The sequence below is a fragment of the Furipterus horrens genome, unplaced genomic scaffold (genome assembly GCF_987537825.1).
Source record: "Furipterus horrens unplaced genomic scaffold, mFurHor1.1.pri manual_scaffold_6, whole genome shotgun sequence".
NCBI lineage: Eukaryota > Metazoa > Chordata > Mammalia > Chiroptera > Furipteridae > Furipterus > Furipterus horrens.
The window spans coordinates 191,986,074-192,006,701 of NW_028327176.1; the positions used below are offsets into that span (position 1 = coordinate 191,986,074).

At 54.0% G+C, this 20,628-nt stretch overlaps 1 protein-coding gene across 2 annotated transcripts in view; it reads right to left on the minus strand.

The window, feature by feature from the left end:
• PDE10A (phosphodiesterase 10A) overlaps nt 1-20,628 on the minus strand; it is a 192,835-nt gene that overhangs the window by 12,006 nt on the left and 160,201 nt on the right. For both annotated transcript variants that reach the window (XM_090280712.1, XM_090280711.1), the window contains exons 12-18: nt 19,190-19,282; nt 16,965-17,151; nt 13,137-13,279; nt 10,954-11,037; nt 9,447-9,597; nt 7,182-7,337; nt 810-982 (exon numbers count right to left, since the gene is read on the minus strand). In XM_090280712.1, the coding sequence (XP_090136838.1) occupies nt 810-982; nt 7,182-7,337; nt 9,447-9,597; nt 10,954-11,037; nt 13,137-13,279; nt 16,965-17,151; nt 19,190-19,282 (987 nt within the window). The remainder of the gene's footprint in view (nt 1-809; nt 983-7,181; nt 7,338-9,446; nt 9,598-10,953; nt 11,038-13,136; nt 13,280-16,964; nt 17,152-19,189; nt 19,283-20,628) is intronic.

Consider the following 20,628-nt stretch of genomic DNA (forward strand, 5'->3'; position numbering starts at 1 on the left):
GCTCAGCAAGGCCGGGGTGGAAGCAAATCGAAAGATAAAGATGGCATCACTGAAGATGGATGTGGTCGGACCTGGGAACAGACAACAGAAGGTCCTGGCAACAGGAGTTGGTGGTCACCACCTGCGAATTGCCCGGGGACTGAGAGCCCACGGACTGATGGGGGACAGGCCGCGAGGAACACACGTGACATACATCTGAACCTACCAGGCAAGGCACACCTTCTCAGAAGAGAAAGGACCCCCAGTGAACCTGGTGCCACCAGGACATTGGAGGACCTACACCTCCTTGTCCCGACTCCGTGTTCACGAGCCGGCTTTGACGCCACTCTGCGTGGCTCTGACCGCACAGCACGCCATGATCCTACGGCTGTAACTAGAACACGTGTTTGTAGACCAATGAAGTCAAACTCCCGTTTCGCGCATCAGTCCCATGAGGTCAATGAGTGCGGTTTGGATCCTGAAACATAACCCTATTTTCATTGGCATTTGAGTCTGTGAGGCCCACGTCCATGCATGGCACGGTGACCAAGCCAAGGGGTCGCTTGTAAATGACTTCCCTTTGACAGCATCCCATCCTGTGGGACCCACTTAAGTTCTAAGTCATGTTTCAAATACCCTCACAATATACCATCAGAAATTTTGTCAAAAAGAAATATCCAAAGTCAATAAAAAGTGCACATAAAACAAAATATATATATTTACATGTCTACTTTCAGATACAAGTGCATGCCATACAACATTTGTTTTTAATGTAAATGTAGCCCAGATGACAATTCCTGGGCCTCTGAACTTCTGAGACGTGGTCCCACCTGTGTGACTGGTTGTTCAGGTTCAGCGACCCGGCCTGGTGCATCTCCTCCAGCTGCTTCCTGTTGCCGAAGTACAGCGCGAGGTCCGTGGCGATGATGGCTTTGCGGATGATCTCCAGCACCTGCTCGTACTCGCCGGAGCTCAGCGTGGAGAAGATGTTGTGGCCTTCCAGCTGGGGAAACACAAGCAATGGCCCCGATGACAACGGGCCCCGGCCCGAACCGTGGCACCCGCTTTCAGTCCCCTGAAGTAACAGACCGTCGATGGCAGCTGACACACGAATGGCAGGTCTGGGGGAGCGAAAGAACAGTCGGAACTGACAAACGGCACTAACGTTTTGGTCTCTCCTGAAGCCACAACAGTGAAGCTGTCCCTTAAGTGAACCATGTAAACCACGGTGACATCACTTGCTACCACAAAGTCCCAGGGATTTAATTATGTACCTAGTTTTAGGACATTTCTAATAAGTAACTAAAGGACTGGAACATGTAAAATATTTCAGTAAGCCTGGCTGGTGTGGCTCAGTGGATTGAGCACCAGCCTGTGAACCAAAGGGTCGCTGGTTCGATTCCTGGTCAGGGCACAGGCCTCGGTAGTGAGCCAGGTCCCCAGCTGGCTGCACGCAAGAGGCAGCCACACATGGATGTTTCTCTCCCTCTCTACCTCCCTCCCTTCCTCTCTCTAAAAAAAAATCAATAGTAAGTAAAATATTTTAAAAGTATTTCAGTAAGAAACTTTTCTTCTTAAAAATGGGAGTAGTTTGTACATTATACTGAAAATTAATGGGCTTAGAAAGGCATCTGTCTCGTTGGCCACGTCAGCACACCTACTGAATCACTGTCCCACCGCTGCTTTGTCCTTGAAGAAGATGTCCCACAGCCTCTGCACAGAGTGCGCTTCAGTGCCTTGGCAACTGTCCCCGCAGGCCACACACGAGGCCCTGAGGCGGTGTCCTCGCGCCCTGTCCTAGGGCAGCCAGCACCGCAGGCGGTCTCCCAACCAGGCCCGCACGGCGCAGGAGTCTTTTAAAGACTCCTCATCGTGGCCCCTCCCCCTGAGAATGTAAGTTTTTTATTTGTAATTGAGATAAAAATGGGTTTTGTCCAAACAGAAGAGATTGGGATCATGAAGACGCATTAAATTTGTAGGTCCGTTAATTGTTTTTTACTGATTTCATTGTTAGTCCTACAGTAAGTTGATTTTTAAGTGTCTTCACTTCTCATAAGCTACAATTACTGGTTGACAAAATACATTAAAACTTAAAATAATTCAAGTGCGTGTCTTCACAAAATCAGACATTTTAGCAAGTCTGTGTCCTGCCTTGGAAGCAAAGCTGTTGGCGCGTCCTTTGCTCCCATCCATCACAATCTCTGTGTTGTTTACCCTTAAGGCTTCGTCAGTATGAACTTATCCCGCGACCCAGCAGCGAGCAGCGGGGCTGGGCTCCTTCCCGACAGCAACGACCGCCGGGCCTGCGCCCTGGACACCCCCGGGCCGGAGCACTCGCAGAGAAAGCCCGGCGCGCCAGGAAGCCTTCGGTGTCTGTCTGACGCGAAGTCTCTGCTGACTCGGGCACGAGATGCTTCTTGGACTAAAGGGCAACCGCAGGGATTACACGTGCGGCCATCGCGGCCGTCGGAGGGGGCGGTGCCCCTGAAGCAGCTGGCACGGGGGCGGCGCGGGGCTGGGCCTGAGCTTGTGGGGCGCAGGCAGGAACCCGGTGCGAGCTCTGGACGCGCCCCTGCGCTGGGGGAGCTGCTCCGGCGGGGCTGGACGCTGCTTAGCGGCCGCGGCACCAGGGCCGGGAGGCAAGCCCTGGCAGCTGGGGCAGCGCCTCTGCAGCCCGGCTCCGTCCACGGCTCCACTGGAGGGCGTCACGGGAAGGGCCTCTCTTCCCCGCCACCTGCTGCGAGCCCGCCCCGCTTGGATGCGGTCCCAGCCCGGCGGCCGGCCGGCCTCAGCTCCAACCCTCGCCGCCTGTGACGGACGGGGCTCCCCCCCCACCCCGATCCCCCGTGTGCACGTGCTCAGTGTGAGCCTGGCGCTCCCCACACCTGTCGGCAGGGCGCCTGCAGGTGGCCCACACGCACTTCACATACGTACATGCTTTGCCCTCCCTCACCGGTAACCCAGCCCCTCGCAGTGCAGAAAAGCACCGGAGCCTGCTGCCGGGGGCTTCTGAATCCCCCAAAATAGCGCTGCCCCAGTCCGGGTCCGGAAGGTCTCTCGGGGACCACCACGTCACGAGCTGCCTGCCGCTTGACCGACTGCCATTCAGGATCATGTGTACATGGGTTCTGAAGCGTCCCTGGTCCGAGACGGATAAAAGCCCATGTTAAAGGGGCTGCATGTTCTGCGAGCTCCTTCGGATTCATTGTTTCTTTATCACTTTTCAATGTTGAGGGAGGAAAGGTTCCGAGCAGGACCTTTGTCGTCAGACTGTGTGGCCGGACGCCTGGCCTGCCGCTGCTCGCTGCGTGGCGACGGACAGCTCCTGAACCGCCACGCTGGCCCGTGCTCATCGGTAGGAGGGAGCTAACTCCCACCTCACGGGAGACCGCGGACGAGGGAAGCGTGGCTCCGCGCGGCACCCCGACGCTCCCGGCTTGCGGGCGGCTCTCAGGGAGGGGCGCAATGAGGATGAGGATGGCGGTCACGGTACAGCCTCCCGGTGCCATTTCTGCGGCCGGTCAAGGGAGGGCAAGCCATCCGGCAGCCCTGCCCGGGGACGGGGCGGGGGCCAAAGGCCGCTTCTGCTCAGAACACGCCTGCGAACAAGGACGGGCTGACGCCGGCCTCTGCGCTCTGCGTGCTGGGTTTTCAGCGAAGGCAGCAGTTCTGTCACGACTGCAAAGGCGACAGGAACTCCCCCCAGTGCAGGCAAACTGGGGGACCCCTTAGCTGGGTCACAGAACTGGTGCTGCTATGAAAAGTAGTGAAGATGCCGTGGGACCCCAAAACGCTGGGCGTAACGATACCTTTCTTCAAATCTGAACGCGTTTCAAAAGCCCTGGGTGAGTCGAGATGAGTGGAATGTTGAGAAAATTTTCTTCATGAGAAGAATCTTTCCTCGTGGGTCTCTTTTCTAAAATGTTGAGTCGTTAGTCCTTAACGTGGGATGTTTACAGAAGGCAAGGGACAGGAAGAGTAGCTTCAGATTTCAAAATGACCAGGAGCCGCTCCCAGGAAAGAGAAGACGCGTGCTCCGTGTCCTGGCGCCGACAGCGGTCACAGTCGCTGCCAATGAGGACAGAGCCTCCGCCTTCCTGGGCGCTGCGGTCCGTCCACACGCCCGCCGTCCTCGCTCGAAGGCACCCCCCTTCCACCCCCACTGAGCCCCCCAGGCTCCGTCCCGAGCACCCTGCTCTGTCACCTTCCCCGAAACAGGATGCGCAGCTCCAGCCTGAGAAGTGGGCATGCGTCGCTCGGCCAAATCACGCCTCTCTCTAACTCTCCCCGTTTCTGCCTTCACGGGACCCCCGCCGCCACATCCACCGGCCCAGGGCCCAGGGCGGCGGTGGCGGAGGCCGTGAGTGCGGGGACTGCGCTCTCGGGCCTGTGCATCCTCGCGAAGGGGAGCGCACCCCCCCCCAGAAAGACGCAGTACGAGGTGGGACCGCCAAGGCGTGCGCCGTCCCAGGGGCCCGGGCCGTGCCACACTGCACCCCCGCCACATACAGGCCGCATCACACACGTCACAGACGCTGTCACAGACAACGTCCCTGGCATGTCCACGCGGGAGCTGAGCCTCCGAGAAAGCAGAGCGGCCACAGAAAGGCAGCGGAGAAGGACACACTGAGGTGCTGAGACTGTGGCCTGGGACTAAGGGACAGGCTGGAACGGGACGCGTGCAGCGGACGGCTAGCCTGGATCAGACAGACCACACGTGACGCACCTGCGTGTCAGTTAAGGAGTGAAGTTATGCGGAGGCCCAGGAGCCCTGACGACGTTGAATTGGGAAATGGCACGCTCAGACGCGTCTGTGGACGACGGACCTGAGAGGCACAACCTGGCGACGGGGAGGTCAGGGTGCGGAAGAGCCAGGAAGGGCGGGCGGTCAGACAGACGAACGTGAAGAAAGCCCAACGCGGGACGTCAAGCAGGAAAGTCCTTGAGGGACACGTGGGAGGCTGCAGTGGGACCCCTGCAGGCGGGGACACGCTCCCCCGATTGCCAGCAGGACCTGTGCACACAGCCCTGCCACCAGCCCCCACGGGACACGGTCCTGATGCGCAAAGAACATCAGAGGCCACGGGCAGCTCAGCAAAAGGTAAGAACGCGCGCTTCTCTCTGCGGTTGGTCTTGTCGGCTCCCCACAGCACCCGTGACCTCACCTGTCCCACTGCCCACTCTGCAGGACGGCCCACTGGGGACAGGCCTTCCTGCACCCAGCGGGACACGGCTGAGCCACAACCTGGGGGAGGGGCCGCAGAGCAGCGACAGGGCCGAGCCCCGGGGGTGGCGCTGCCCCCCTCCCCGCAGACACCGTGTTCCAGGACAGGGACTGTGCCGCCTCTGTCACCACGCGCCCCCGCCCACGATGGGGGTGGCACTGGGAGGCGCTCAGTGAATAGATTTGCTACTGAACTGACTTTCAAGGGGCAGCCAGATGGACTGAGAAGAGAAACAATCAGATGTATCATGAGCATGAGTGCAAAGTCAGCTGAGAGTCCAGAAACTTCTGGGGAAGGAAGGAAACCTTCCCTGAATTCTGCTGCCCGGGGCACGGGGCCGTCTGCTCACGGCCCCAGCACCCTGCTCCAGCCCCCGCTCCCGTGGGCGGGGTTGGTCCGTCTGGGGTACGGATCCCGTTTGTAACTGGTGGGCTTTTCAGCGGGACCTGCAGCAGCGCCCAGGTCTGCTTCCCAGCGTCCCGTGCGTGCGAGCCCCTGAGTGCCTGCCTCCTCTGGAAATGGAAGGACAAACGTGGCCTTGTCATCGTCTCTCTGGTGACCGAAATCCCGTCTCTAATACTGGGAACCAACTATCCTCCAGCGACTCAGACGCCGGCGGCCGGCCCGACGCCCCCATCACCAGTTCCCGCGGCTGCGGCTGCTCACCCCAGGGCGCTGCGTGACGGAACCCGGGCCCCCACGTGTGCGGGTGCGCTGCCTGTGACATAGGCCCTGTGGGCCTCCTCCGTGTGGGCGGCAGCCAACCCGGCCCGTGTGCCCTGGGTCAGCTCTGCGCCCCTGCTGCGTCACATGCTTCCTTGTTCACCCTCCGTCCTGTACAGACAGCCTGACCTGAGGTGAGGCCAACCGGGGCACAAACTGGCGTGAATGTCCACCTCTATTTACCAAGAGCACGTTTTACATATGTGTGTGTGCGCACATATGTACACAGACATGTAAACTACTCTACACATATACCCACACAATCCTTCTAGCCTGCTTAAATTTCCAGGCGTGGATGTATGTTTCCACCCATCCAAACATACATATGACATAGGTCATTTCCAAAAAGCAGAGGAGCTGGTGTGCAGGGGACGTCAGGGGCGGGGACCACCGCTGTCTGCAGGGATAGAACCAGCCCAGGCGCAGGCGGGCCATGCAGCCGCCTGCTGGGGGAGGCTCGGAGACAAACCGCTGGCATCTCTGTGCCATCGCTCACGCGCGGCCGGCCCCCGGGACAGCACCTCCCATCAGGCCGTCGCCACCCAGCTCCCCAGGCCGGGACTGGCCCGTTGGCCGCACTGGGAGGTCTGAGCGGGCCGTCTCGCCTCCACAGGCCTGTCCGGGAGAAGCCGGCGGGGTGGCGAGGGAGCCCCGGCCACACGAGGAAGGACAGCCCTGCACGGAGACGCCCGGCAGCCGGTCCCTGCCCACGTCACTGCCCTGGCGTTCCCGACCCTTCCGCAGACACAGCCCCTGGGCTGCCTCCGGGGCTTCTCCACCTCCCCTGAGGTACGGACGGTGAGAGGCAGACAGGGCCCCTCCTGCTAAACCAAACAGACTGCCTGGTTCCAAAGCGTCTGTGAGGGACCAGAGCCCTCCGCGGGAGCCACCGCCTTGCGCAGGTGAGGGGAGCGCGAGGCTGAACGTGAAGGAGGCGCACATCTATGTCACGGCGGGGTGACGCGGGTCCTGGCCTAGATCAGTCACCAAGGACACCCTCAATGCAATAAAATGAAATCTGAGAACACAGAAAAGAATTAAGAGGACTTCAGGAGGCACTTAATATCCTCAGTTTGCCTGACTTTCGAGATCTATCATCAAACACATCCTGCTCCCAGGCGATGGCAGCCCGCGGGAGCCAGACTAGACACAACGCGAACGGACTTGGCCCTCGGGTACCAGGGGCCCGAACCAGACGCAGCTGCCAGGCACAGCCCGTCCCCAGGGAGCGCCCGGCAGACCCCGCCGCCTCACCTGCAGGATGGACACCGTCTGGGAGAAGTGGTGCTGCTCCATGGTGGACGTGGAGTAGAGCGCGGCCAGCGGGTGGTCGAACTTCTGCAGGTAGCTGTTGCTGAAGCCGCGGTGGTCCAGGTCGTGACACAGACACGCGATCAGCAGCCCTTTGCGCTTGAAGAACAAGGGGTGCGCAGGTGTTCAAAACCACGAAGGGGGGGGAAGGGGGCCCCGGCCTATCGCCCCCCGCTGACCCCCCCCCTTAACGCGGCAGCGCCTACAGGGGACCGGTCGGCGTGGCAATGGCGCGTGCAGCTCCGCCCTGGTTCGGAAAACCGACCGGCGCGAGGCGGTGCCGGGAGCCAGGCCGCAGACCAGCGTGGGGATCGGGCCTGCGTGGTATCTGTACTGCGTCAAAGTTCGCTTTTGCTAAAGAGCGTCCCCCCCCTGAGCTGGAAAGCAACAGACGTTCAACGTGTAACTTTAAAGTAACTTCTCAAGGTCTCTCCCGAACTGTTTGAAGTACAGGATGTGGCCAGACCTCCCACCCTATTGCTTCCTTGCGTGCGTGACATTCTTTCCTTCATCACCTGTCAACCACAACCAAAGCAGCGGTTCTCAACCTGCGGGTCACGACCCTTTTGGGGGTCGAACGACCCTTTCCCAGGGGTCGCCTAAGACCGTCGGAGAACACATGTATAATTACATATTGTTTTTGTGACTCATCACTGTGCTTTAATTATGTTCAATTTGTAACAAGGAAAATATATCCTCCATATCAGATACTTACATTACGATTCATAACAGTAGCAAAATTAGTTATGGAGTAGCAATGAAAATAATTTTATGGTTGGGGGTCACCCCAACATGAGCAGCTGTAGTAAAGGGTCACGACATTAGGAGGGTTGAGAACCACTGGTCGAAAGCAGCCTCAGCAAAGAGGCTTGTAACTCTGTTGGATGTGATCCCCCCAGAAGGAATAAAAGCCTGTCCAGGCGAGGGCTGTGGCGTTCTTCCTGATTTAGAGAGTGGCCGTTCGGTCCCCTTGCTCCCCCGGATCAGTGTGGTCCCTGTGATTTTGTTCATTATATCCACACGCCGCGGACACCGCTGGTCAGAGCCCGCGACAAGCGTCCTTCTGGAGCTCTGACATTCTAAACACCTAACTCATGTGAAGCTTCTTGGCTATTCTGATTGTGAACTTGAGAGTCAAGTTATTCCCGAGGTTTCATCCTCAACTCTCAGAATAAAGCTTCGGTGGTATCTCATGAAAGCAAATGTTCCAATTTGCAGATACGGCAATTCTGCCCAGGGAGAGGACAGTCTCAGCCCTGCATTACAAATGCATTCACTGTTAAATTCTAATGATGCTTTTGTTACTATAAATCATGACAATAACAAGGAAATCATACAACATGTGCAGAATGGCTGAAGGGAGTGGCGGGAGACAGGTCCCGGGCAGGCCAGGGGGGTCCCTGCTGAGCAGGGACGTGAATATGGAGGAGGGAAGCAGGAGGCGCTGGGCGGGGGGGGGGGCGCATGGCTGCAGGTGCGTCTTTGCTGAGAGTCAGAGGGTCAGGAGGTGGCCTGGGGACAGCAGGGAGAGGACTGAGGAAGACAAGGAGAGGAGGCTGAGGACCACATGGGCCTCAAATTCTGCATGAACCAGGGAATGACAACAGACAGCTCTCTCCTCTCCAAGGCTAGATGACTCCTGAGGCAGTTGTCCGGGACAGGAGAGAGGGGCCCCGGGGAGCGCTTTCCCACGCTTCGCCGGGACCGGGTGCAGAGAGGCCACGCTCGGTGGCCAGGCTGGTCCAGACCTGGGCACAGCAGGGCGGGGCTGAGGCGCGTCGTGGGACCTGAGCGCAGGAGGCCAGAGCTCCCTGTGGATCTGCTTCTGGGTGTGGGAGCCCAGGAAGGTCATCGGGGCCACCCCGCAGGGCCCCCGCTTCCCTCTGCAGAGGAGATCAGACCCGCGCTGAGGCCCTAACTGCGGTTAGCACTCAGGGATGCCAATCGGCAGGCTGTGCCTACACACGCAGGACGTGCGGCCACGGGAAAAAGTCCCTTTGGGACATCCCTTCAGAACAGCTCACGAGGAAGACAGGCTACGAAAGCTGCTCTTCCCTAGGGGGATATTTTAGTGAAGCTGGGATCTGTGGATCTAAACTTCTTCTACAAGCGGGTGTGATAAATGCGTGGGTAGAGCAACCTATGAAACACGCGCCCACTGGTTCACGGAACCACGTCTGTCCCGGCACCTGCCGCACGTCCACGCACCTCCAGGTCGGTGAAGAGCCCGTGGCTGCTCTGCAGGATGGCGTACATGCAGTGCGCGACAGTGACCGCGTGCTTCCAGTTATGGTAGGGGACGCGCCGGTAGTTCTTCTTCACGGACATGATGAAGCGACACAGCTTCTCCAGCTCAAAGCTGTGCAGGATGGATGTGACAGGGCCGGGGAGTCAGTGCGCCGCGGCGGGCCTGCGGTTCGGGTGTCCGCACCCCAGCCCCGGGGCCGCGCGGGCCTCTGGGAGAGCCCAGCGCCGTCACCCGCCTCGCCGCTCCCCGTGTCTCCGGCCAGCTCAGGGAGGGGCCCCGCCCGGACCCGCTCTGCCCTCTGACTGCCCACAGAGCTCCCAGCCCACGCGTCCCAGCCTGCCGAAGAGGGTTTTCAGCTAATGCTTCCCAAAAGCACACCCAGATGCCCGACCTACAGATATGAACACGGCTGCCGTGAGAACCTTCCTTTCAAAATGAATGCAAATTATCACGGCACTCAAGCTGTTAGCAGCAAAAGACGCTATCCTGACCCCATTCGTCATAGAAGTGACCTGACTTGGTTACACAATGCGGTGATTATATTGTGTTTTATATTATCATGTATCTATACTTATTTAAGAGCTTCCCGGTTTCTCAGTGGGTTTTAAATCAGCTGAAAACGAAAGCACAGTAATACTAAATCGGGCTCTTTGAAACCCTAAGGAAATGAGAGGTCAAAACCTCCTAAAAATATGTAACCTGCATTTTCTCCACCAAAAATGTTCCCTTCTCCTTCAAGTATAAGGTGTGTCATTCCAAGAGTCCCCAACGGTCCACCCTCAATTACTATCTAAGAAACAACTGGAGTTAGGAACCCCATGTGCATCCTTTTAAAGCAGCAATTTGTGAACGCCGTTGGCAGAGGTCAGAGAAAACGCAGACTTCGCTGGGAAAGTGAAATTTAGTTCTGGAGAAACTGAGAGCCTCTGTTAGCCACTTAGTGACTAAATAAACGAGGACGAGAAGAAAAGAACATCCCTCTCGGGCAGGCCCAGGTGAGGAGGAAGGACAGGCAATGGAAGGAATCCAGCACTGACAGACCAATGAAGCCCGAGCCTTCGAGCTACGAGACCTGCCTCTCCCACTCCTCGTCGGACCCACACGTGACGTCCGTCCACGCACACTGCGTGCGTCTCCTCCCAAACGCACTTTACGCCAGTGGGCAATCATGCTGAGAGACAGCTGTCTCTTTCTGGTAAACAACCTCCATTCATTCAGCCTGTATTTCAGGGTCACCGGGTCAGCCCCGTGGCTGAGAGCCGAGGGGCAGCCGGCTCCAAGGGAAAGATGGGAAAGGCTGTGGCCCTGCCCCCCACGTGTTAGCCTTTTTAACCTTAAATGTTTGGAAATAATCATTTACATCTGGCAGAGTTTAGCGACCGACCAGCAGGTGGCCGGTGTGTAGGCGGGGGAGGAAGGGGTCCTATCACTCCATTGCTACGTAAGAAGTTTCCAGGTCATTCCTACCAGGATGTCCCACAGGAACGATGGATCATGTGGACAAAGATTCCAGGCCACATGTTTTCAAAAGGACCGATGTCAAAGTGGAATCTGAAATGAAATGAAAAGAAGACTCGGTTTATGCCTGAATGGAATCAGTGTAAACATGGCAACAGGTAAAGCAACGTAACTTCCTGTCTATCCAGAGAGAAACTAAGAGGCCGTCCCTCTTCCCGCCTTCTCAGCCACATCGTCTTGAATGTGAAGGTTCCAGAGGGAAATGCCACACTTCCCTCGGGAACTCAGTCCAGTGGTGGCCTAAGTGCCATTAGTTAATTTTCTATGAAACAGTCTGTTAACAGAGGAGGCCGTTACTACCAGAACAACAAAAAAGTACAAAAAAAATCATAACGAATCATCTACATACATTACACAACTTTTAGATGGGGAGGGTCCTTACAAATTTTTATAGAGTTGCAAATTATTCTATCTCCTATTTAAATCCAGAGAAAACGTTCATAAATATAAACATCCCTAGTTATTACCAACTGTCCCCTTGCTGACTTAGTCCCTGATGTTTAACCCGAATAAACAGGGGGCTGCATGGAACGGAGTGACCAGAACCCACGCTCCTCTAGTGTCACCATTGCTGGCACCAGTGGAGTGAGGTTTCCGTCCCCAGCAACGCTGCGGTCCTCCGCAGACCCCCACTCATGTCCCACAGCGCAGGTCAGTTCTGACCCCTCCTAGGATGGGCACAGGCATGGCAGGTTAAGGGCTCCGTGGTAAAGACTGCCCCTCACTTTGGAGAGTTGCAAGCCCGGACCCCCGAGACGTGGGGCCACCCAGCCACGAAGCAGAGGCTCCACGCGGAGCGGCCGCGGCTCCCAGAGCCCAGGGGAAGGCTTGCGTATGCTCTGGGCGTACGACAAAGGCCGCCGCTCAGGGCGGGCCCGGCGGGGGAGGCGCACGCGGTGTGGGAAGCGCGCAGAGCCCCACGCCCTCCGCACTCTCGCCGCCGCCCGGGGCCTCGCTGCCCGCACCATGGGGGGCTCTCCGAAGCCCTCGTTTGGGGGTTCTCACGGGGGCTTCCTGACAGAGGCCTGACTGTGGATGGTACTACCTCCATCCCTACCTCCCGCCAGCCCCACAGGGTGCCGGCTGGGCTGGACACGCCAACTGCGGTCACATCACTTGTCCCCCGACAGCCAGGCCCCTGCCCCTGGGCGTCCTTCATTGGCATAAGCTCCTGTATCGCTGACAGTTTTATCGGGGTGAGAAAAGACACCCCCTCACCCACGCCACAAGGGTCTGAACACCTCCTGCCAGGAAATCGCTAACAGACCAAACGTATACATTTATTATATTACAATATGGACTAGACAGACCATTAAAAGGTAACCTAAGGCGTGTCACACCCTGTAAGCGTCGGTCCGAGCAAAGGTGAAGTTCAACAGTGCAGCTCAGACGGGAGCTGGGGGAGGGAGCTGCACACAGGGGCTGGGAGACATGGGGGGGGGGGCAGCGGCAGAGAACGGAGCTCGCTGATTGGCTGCGGTGGGAATCCTCGGGGCGCTCTGTGATGGGCTGTCCTCAGTGTTCCCGTTTCCTGACCTTGACGCTTTGCCAGCCTGGGTCCCCAGGGCAGCGAGGCCACCTCAGTCCGATGGCCTCCTTGTTTAATTTAACCAGACTGTCTCCCCAGCTATACGGCCACTATCAGCGCTGGGTCACCTTTGAAAATCCCCTGTGTAGTTAAATGGCATTGGCTTGTGCTGATAATGGGCACACAAGTGATCACAGGTGCTGCCACCAGTAATCATGGAACTCAACAGTCACGCGTGAAAACTGGATTCTTACTGACTTCTCACATTTAACTTGCAGGTTTAACTTATACAGAAACGAAAACGTTTAGACAGCTGATGGGAAATGCCACTTACACACTGCATACTATGTAGTGGAAAGCGTACAAAAGGCTAAGGAGAAACGCTACCACTCAGGTTAACTCGCGTCAAAACTGTGTTCCGGTTTTTTCTAGGACAAGGAGGTCTGGACGAGTTGCAGCCTGAGGTCTGGACTCACCTCAGCAGGGGGAGTGGCGCCGTGAAAGCACATGGGCACCCCGAGCCGCGACCCTAACTCTAGGCCCACCCCGCGGGGCCCGACCAGGCTGAGCTTCGCCCCCAGAAGCCCCCCCGGCGTGCACTCACAGCTCCACCTCCTTGCAGAGTCGCCCGGGCAGGCTGAAGCGCATGAGGTCCTGCCACTCCTCCGCCGTGCAGATGCTGTGGTAGGACAGCTTCTCCATAGTGACGCGGTAGATGCACTCCGAGTGGCGGATCCGATGGTACATCTGGGCGGCAGACCGCACAGAGAGAACACACGTCATTCAGGCTCAGCGTTTGGTACAAAAGAATGAAACTACGACATGCCACCACGGGCTGCTACCACGGCCCCCTGACTGCCACTCCCGCCCGTGGCTCCCCACTGCCAGGTGCGCTGCAGAGACCCACACGCGGGACTTGGAAGGTCCTATGCCCACGACTAGATCTGCTTTCAAAGACGCAGCAGCCCTGCAGCCAATGTCTTTTTACCAGACCTTCTCACTGGGGAGTGAGATGGCCGGGATCCGCCCGTCCGTGCATTACTCTCGGGCGCCCAGCGGGGGGGCCGTGGAGACACGGGTCTGCAGTTACCAGCCCCACGGGCGGGGAGGGTGTCTGTCACAGCAGCCTGGACGGATGCAGAGCCCAAATGAATCAAGAGGTGAGCCGCTTTTCCTGTCTCCTTTTATTAAAATTCTTTTACATTTATTAATTTTAGCCTTCTTTTTAAATATTTAGCTTAATTCTTGGTGATCTCAAAGTTCTCTAGTCCAGAGAGTCTCTAAAATGTTTGATTGTGAAGTCCTTTTGTGGGCAAAAAGTTTTGGAGCTGCGTGCTCAGTAAGTGTACACTCCTTTAGCAATTACGCACACATGCGCTGTGCTGGCATGTTATTTATATCATAAAAATACACTAAATAGAGATTTATAAAAGTATATATTTTCATGTTTCACTTACTGAACAAGACCTTTTTGTTATTCTTAAACAATTATATATTTTAAAATAAAAACACTGTGGTTAAATGTATCTTATCAGTTGCCAAGCTTTTGCTCTAATACTTTGTGAAATGGGGACGTCACTGCCCGGTTCGGTTTAACTAATTTCGGAACTTTGATGTTCACTGACAGCATTGGAGAAGGGTGTGCAGGCAGGACACGGATCCAAAGGGAATAAAGGTGGTCCCGGCTGTTCTTAAACATCCACTTCTCATTTTCTTTCCTAACGGCTACTGTTTTGGTTGAAATTAAGATACGTTTCTATTTTCACTAATATCAGTCAGTGAATCCCGAAAACTAATGAGCTGAATCTTTATTACATGGGTGGGCAAACGTAGGTTTACAGCTGTGAGGACACCAAACAGAGAGTTTATTCTTGTATGATTACGTGTTTATGAAAGTATTTTTCCGCAGGAGCAGCGTTAAACCTGCTTTTGCCGGCCACTGTGTTATCCAACAACGAAACAACTAGCAAACACCGGTTTCCAAAGGGCTCTCTGCGACATGAGTTTGTCGGGAAAAGCAACTGTTTTCTTTGCAAGGTCAGTGCCGCTCGCTGTGCGAACTTGGGCCGATGAAGCTGATGTGTCCACTGCCTCTGAGGCCAATGGAGACAAGAGCCTCGCTCCGGGCTGCCGTGAGGCCACGTCTGTGGACAGGAAGTGTCCCGAGCAGGGCCTGCCCAGCGGAAGGGTTAGATCACGTGCGAGCATCGTGTGCCCACCGCCTGGCGCAGAAACGGTGCTCAGTACTTGGCTGCTGAACTCTGAAGGATTAAAGATTGAACCGTTTATTAAATGTGTCCCTGGGCACCTGGTTTCATCTTAACAATGATTTTTTCCACGCTCCTTTCACATTAAATGTCTTCTGATCCAAAATATACAGAGCTCATCTGCTCTTAAGGAGTCTTCTTTCTAGTCAAAAAGTACCGCAGGTATTACTGTCCTGCTGGCTTTCTGAATCATTCCTAATTGTTTCTTTCGGAGCATACTATGTGTGAGAAAAGTAATTGACTCTTTCAGTTTTAAAACACTTTCTGTCTTTTTAAATGGGTATCTTTCCATTGATATACCATCAATTATCTGTTAAAAATTAAAAGGCGGTGTTGATCAGAAACCTTGTCCTCCCCTTAACCCAGTAAAAGGGGTAAAATCAAATAGGACAAAAGAAGAGTGAAGACATCATGAGTGTTTCCTAGGCCCACGTGCCTGGCCTCTTGGAGGCCTCTTAATCAAACAGGACCACTGAGCTGAACAATGGTAAAATGAGCTGTCCCGTGACCACATTCAGGACTGGAAGTGATTTTCAGGTAGGGGACATGCTCTTATTAAGGACGTAATAATGTCTTCGAGCGCAGAACTATCTTGAATCTCCCAGGATCAACACACTATCTGAGGCGAAAGAGCCAGCACCTAAAAGGCCCCTCATGCTGCACAAAGCTTTTCACAGCGATGATCTTAACAATGAACTATTTCTGTGCTAAGCCACGGCCACCTCCTGAGGAAATAACAGCTTCCAATAACTTGTACTCTTATATTTAAAAATTATTTATCAAAATCCCATAGCATGGTTGCGTTGCTCACATATGTACTGATAAAGCCCATATAACGTACTAACATGAGATACATGATATACATACTACACTACCACAACCCCAGATTTTTAATACTTACTATAAATGTTTGTTCTGGAATATTATCTGAAGGTAATCATTAAAATATTTAAAGCATAAATACATTGTATTAGAATGAACTTTTGTAGGATTATAGACACACAGGTTCGGAAAGAGAAATGAATAAGGCAAAATTTTCTAATCACAGGTGCTTCCCGTGGTTTTATGAAATGGATTGTCAGGTATCGAGTTCCTACAACACTTAGGTTCCATTAAATTCACTGAAAAGTTGATGAAAATCAGTCCTCAGGATATACTGGAAATTACATTCTCTGCAACTTTTAAGCTGAACAAATCTCAGCTGTCACTGTTTTTATTTACGAGAGAGACGCAGAAAATGTTTGAAGCAAAAAGCTATCTGAAAACTGCATTAGTGTATTTCCAAAGAGCCGTGGGAAGGTAAATGTCCCCAGAAGAGGTCCCTGGCGCTACAAAGGGAGCTGTATGCTCTCAGGACGCAGCCCTCGCTGACTTGCAAATGGTTTTCTCCAGTCGCTCAAGTCCTGGTTTTTGCCATTTTGGTTCCTCGTCTTCCTTCGGCTGTTTCCATTAGTGATAATGTTAATTCTGCAAAACTTGGTTCTATTCCCAAAGCAGGCAATTTCTCTAAATTACTAAGGTGGTAACTCCCATTTTCACCGATTGAGCTTTATAAAAAGGTTAATAACATGTTCCCCAACTTCAAAATTCCAGTAATATCACTGAAGGACGAGTAGACTTTATAGCATACTCAACGTTCAAGTCATTTAAAAAACCAAAATGTAAAAAAAAGATGATAAACTCGAGTCCTTCAAAGTGGGACTTCATGAAACAGACAACAGCCCATCCGTGGCTCAGGGAACAGGCAGGGCTGCCGTGGGGACCCATGGGCAGCACCCAGAGCACCTGACCGCTTCCGCGGTTGGTGTTCAGCACGGGTCCTGCCTCCTTGGTACGAGAATGGCAGACACAGCCCGTGTCACCGACAATGGGCACTGAGAAGACGTGTCCTGGTTCATGTCAGTAGCTCTTGTGACATAGGAGCCTGATGCTTGAACATTTCACCTTTCCTTAACTTAATTTTTTAAAAACCAATTCCCGCCCTGCAATAAATGGAAATTATGAGATGTTTCTCCTTCCAAGGCATCTTACGGCCTCCCCTGAACTACGGGCCCCCAGGAGTCACTGCCCTTGCTTTATGAAGGAGACTTACATGCAGACAAACCCCGAAGCCACTGAGAGATCACTACCGAGCAGCACGCAAGGCCCCGACAAGCCCCCCTTACGTTGGCGCAGTGCAGGGCGAGCGCGCAGAAGACGGCAAACATCTTGAAGTTGTTCTCGTCCGTCTTGGAGAAGGCGCTGCCGCTGATCTTGTTCACCATCTGCACCACGCCGATCACGCTGCCGCGGCTCACGATGGGCATGCACAGGATGTTGCGGGTGGTGTAGCCCGTGTACAAGTCCACCTCCCTGTGGGGGCGCGCGGCCCGCGGAACACAAAAGAGACAGAAGGTCAGCGGCGCGTTCTGTCGTCAGGCTCAGGTCAGCTCTGCAACTCACATGCTTCTCTTACAGACACAGACAACGGAACCTCCTAAATTCAAGGACCGTGCCGCATTTGCAAGTATTTTATTGGTACCCTTCCAAAAACTGTCTAACCCGTTTGTTCTTTCCTTGTGTTTGCAGGAGTTTTTCAGAACCGTCTCTAGGAGGCCTTCGGCTTATTGTTTGGTTTTAAGTATCCAGCATTACTAAGAACACGCAAACTGTCAATTCAGAGAAAAATATAATAAACTGCTAAAAGAGCATGGTCCTTTGGCCTTGGTTATGTTTCTGAGAGGCGTGACTTGCTCAGCGAGCGTCAGTGGGATTGAGCGTGGGGTCCTGTCTTCAGACAGCGCTCTAATGGAACACAGCCACGCCAATCCCAGCGAGCTGCCACGGGCCCACACCAGGGACGCGGGGGCCTGGACAGGGGAAGCATGTGCTGTCTGGTGCTTAACAGAAGAGGCCGGTGACTTTGAATTAGAGGAGATGCTTGTTGGAAAGAAGACCCTCTGCCCAGAGGCAGCCAGGTGACCGAAGGCCGCCGGCTGGAGGGGAGGCTGCTCTCCCTGCAGCGGTTGTTTCTGAGACGCGTCCCCACTGTGCACAGAGCAGCATCCCCACTGAGCACACAGCGGCATCCCCACTGTGCGCACTCTGACTGCCGAGTGGGAGTCCAGGCTACGGACAGGCCACATTTCGTCTACCCGTTCACCAGGTAACGGGTGTTCTTACTTGGCAACAGCCAGTCTGTGGCAATTACAGATAACGCTGCCTGGGAGGTCTGCATGCACATCTTTCTGCTGACAGATGGTATCGCTTCCCTCGGACAGACGCCCAGCAGCGGAGCTGACCGGCTACAGTAAGTGATGCTTAACTTTACAAGGAACGTGACACTGCTTTCCAAGGTGGCTGCACCGTCACACACTCCCCTCGGCAAAGCCTGAGCGGCCGCTCCACTTCCTGGCCGGCCCTTGCTCATGGCAGCCTTTAAACGTTGGGGCCATTCAGGCTGGGGCGCAGGGGGACCTCACTGCCCGTGACATTCACGTTCCCCTCACTTCAGACGTCCCGTCGTGTTTAACAGCCATTCCTGCCTCTGCTTTGGTGAGGTGTCTGCTAAAATCGTGTGCCCTCTGTATCCCATTGCGTTAACTCATTACTAGATTGGCAGAGTTGCTTATAGAGTCTGGATGCAAGTATTTTGTCAGACATCGTGTTTCATAAATATTTTCACACCATCTGTCCCTTGCCTTTTTATGTTCTTAATGGTTGATCTACACATTTTATATAAATATTTGATAAGAGGATATATAAGTATTTTCAATATTTAAGCACTAAAATAACAAGTTCAGGTTTTTTTTTTAAGATGAGATTTTCAGCATGCACTTTCTTGCCAAAACATATAACTATGATATATCTGTGTTTATATACAAGCTGTATATATTTGACATTAATCAAATACCTGCTAAAACTATTCTTTATTTTATTTAAGTGTCTCTTAAAATAAACTGAATGTTTGATTTAACTGAACAGTCTGGTCAAAATATCTGAACTATTACTCCCTAAGAATGAAAACATCAATCTTAAGAATCAATTTCTAGAGATTAAAATTACGTTGATATAATTTGGTTTCTAGTTCTCCAAAGAAACCCAGTACAAAACAAAATCTTTCTCAGTTATCCTGATCCAACTTTAATAACATCCGATAAGAGCGGCAATGCTTCCAGTCCCTATTCTGTGGGTCCGGCGGAGGTGACAGATGCTCTATGACAAGGTTCTCTGATCTTGGAAACCAAAGCAGAACTACCAAATGAGCAGTACTGTACCCACTTCACAGATGAGGAAACTGAGGCTCAGAGGTTCCATAACTTACTCCAGGTCACTCTAGAGCTAAGATGGGACAGAAGGCGGGGCCCCAGCCTGGTGGGATGGTGGGGCAGGAAGCAGAGAGAGCTCCTACCTGTTAAAGCGGGGGTCCGCGTAGGCGTCCGGGATGTTCAGCACCTCCCCCGTTCTCGCCACCTGCCCAGCGATCCCCTTCTCAATGGAAAACCTGCGCACAGAAGAGACAGGGGCGCGCTCATGAAAACACAGACGCAGTAGCATGGTCTGACACGGGTTCCTGCCGCCAAATAGTGCGCCGACGGGCACTGCTGCATTTTAAATGCTTGCATTAACTTACATTAACATATCCTACACCCTCTTATTATTAAAAAATATACAAAGGCAAAGCAGAAAAACATTGCACAATAATTACTTGAGACCCTTGATTTATGGTATAATTCAAAATATGAACTTTTCCTGACTCACAAATTGAAAGTGCAGAACTAATCGGCTTCTCCGGCACTGACCAATCATAGCCCTTTATATTGCAAAGTACCTCATCATTTACAAGACGCGTCCACATAAATTTTCTTAGTTAATCTCACTGCGGCGTGAACTGAGGCCCCCGTGGGTTTGGTGATTTGCTAAAATCCCTAAAATATCAATGACACAAGAGAAACAAGGACGGGGTCTACAGCCGCGTGCTCCCCACCACACACACAACCAGAGCCCCAGGGATGCCTGGTCTGGGGGTTCAGCCTGGGTTGGATTGTAAGGTGTGTGCAGCGCAAGCTCTGTAACATCACGATTTAAAGCTTCTAGCATTTTCACTTCTCTAGCTCGTTCCATCTAAAAACAGTCAAAACACGAGTGTTATCTAAACATATTAATTATATTTTGACACTCAGTAGCAACACCTTCTATTACAAAGGGCGTTCCCAACCAGTCGCGCGCTCATTTTGAGGTTCAGTTACCGAAGAGGACCACAGCCCACGCCACCAGCGTATTTCAGCGGCCGAAAAGTAACTCTGTAACATTACGTTTCCAACATTGTAGGAGATATTCACTATTGAAATAAAGCTCCACCGTAAGGGTTTTCACAGAGAAAAATTTGAAAGCGAAACCAGACAGACTCTCAAGACACTGACAGGGGCGCGCACGCCGCGTCCAGCACGAGGGGTCACATCCTGGTCCCCATGCGCCGTGAATACCACGAACACAGCCAAGGACAGCGGTGCGCGGCTGTGCCCAGCACGCTGCGAGGCCTGCGCCGGGCTTCTCGGTCGGTCCAGGGCCATCTGCCCGCGGCTTCATCCACATCCCGGGCGGCGGCCCGAGCCCCAGACCCTGGGCCTCTCACTGCCCCCGCCCCCCGCTGCCACCCCGGCTCCGCGTGCGTGGGAGGCAAACCCTCCGCGCAGCAGAAGGGGCTTCACCTGAGCGACTCCGTCCAGACCGGCTGAGGTCTAAAAACCAGACCAGCCAAAATGTCACCATTAATAAAACAGGCATTGCCTGGAGGTCAGCGTGCCGTGGGCGTGGGGCACGGGCCAGACCTCCCCAGGACCGGGAACA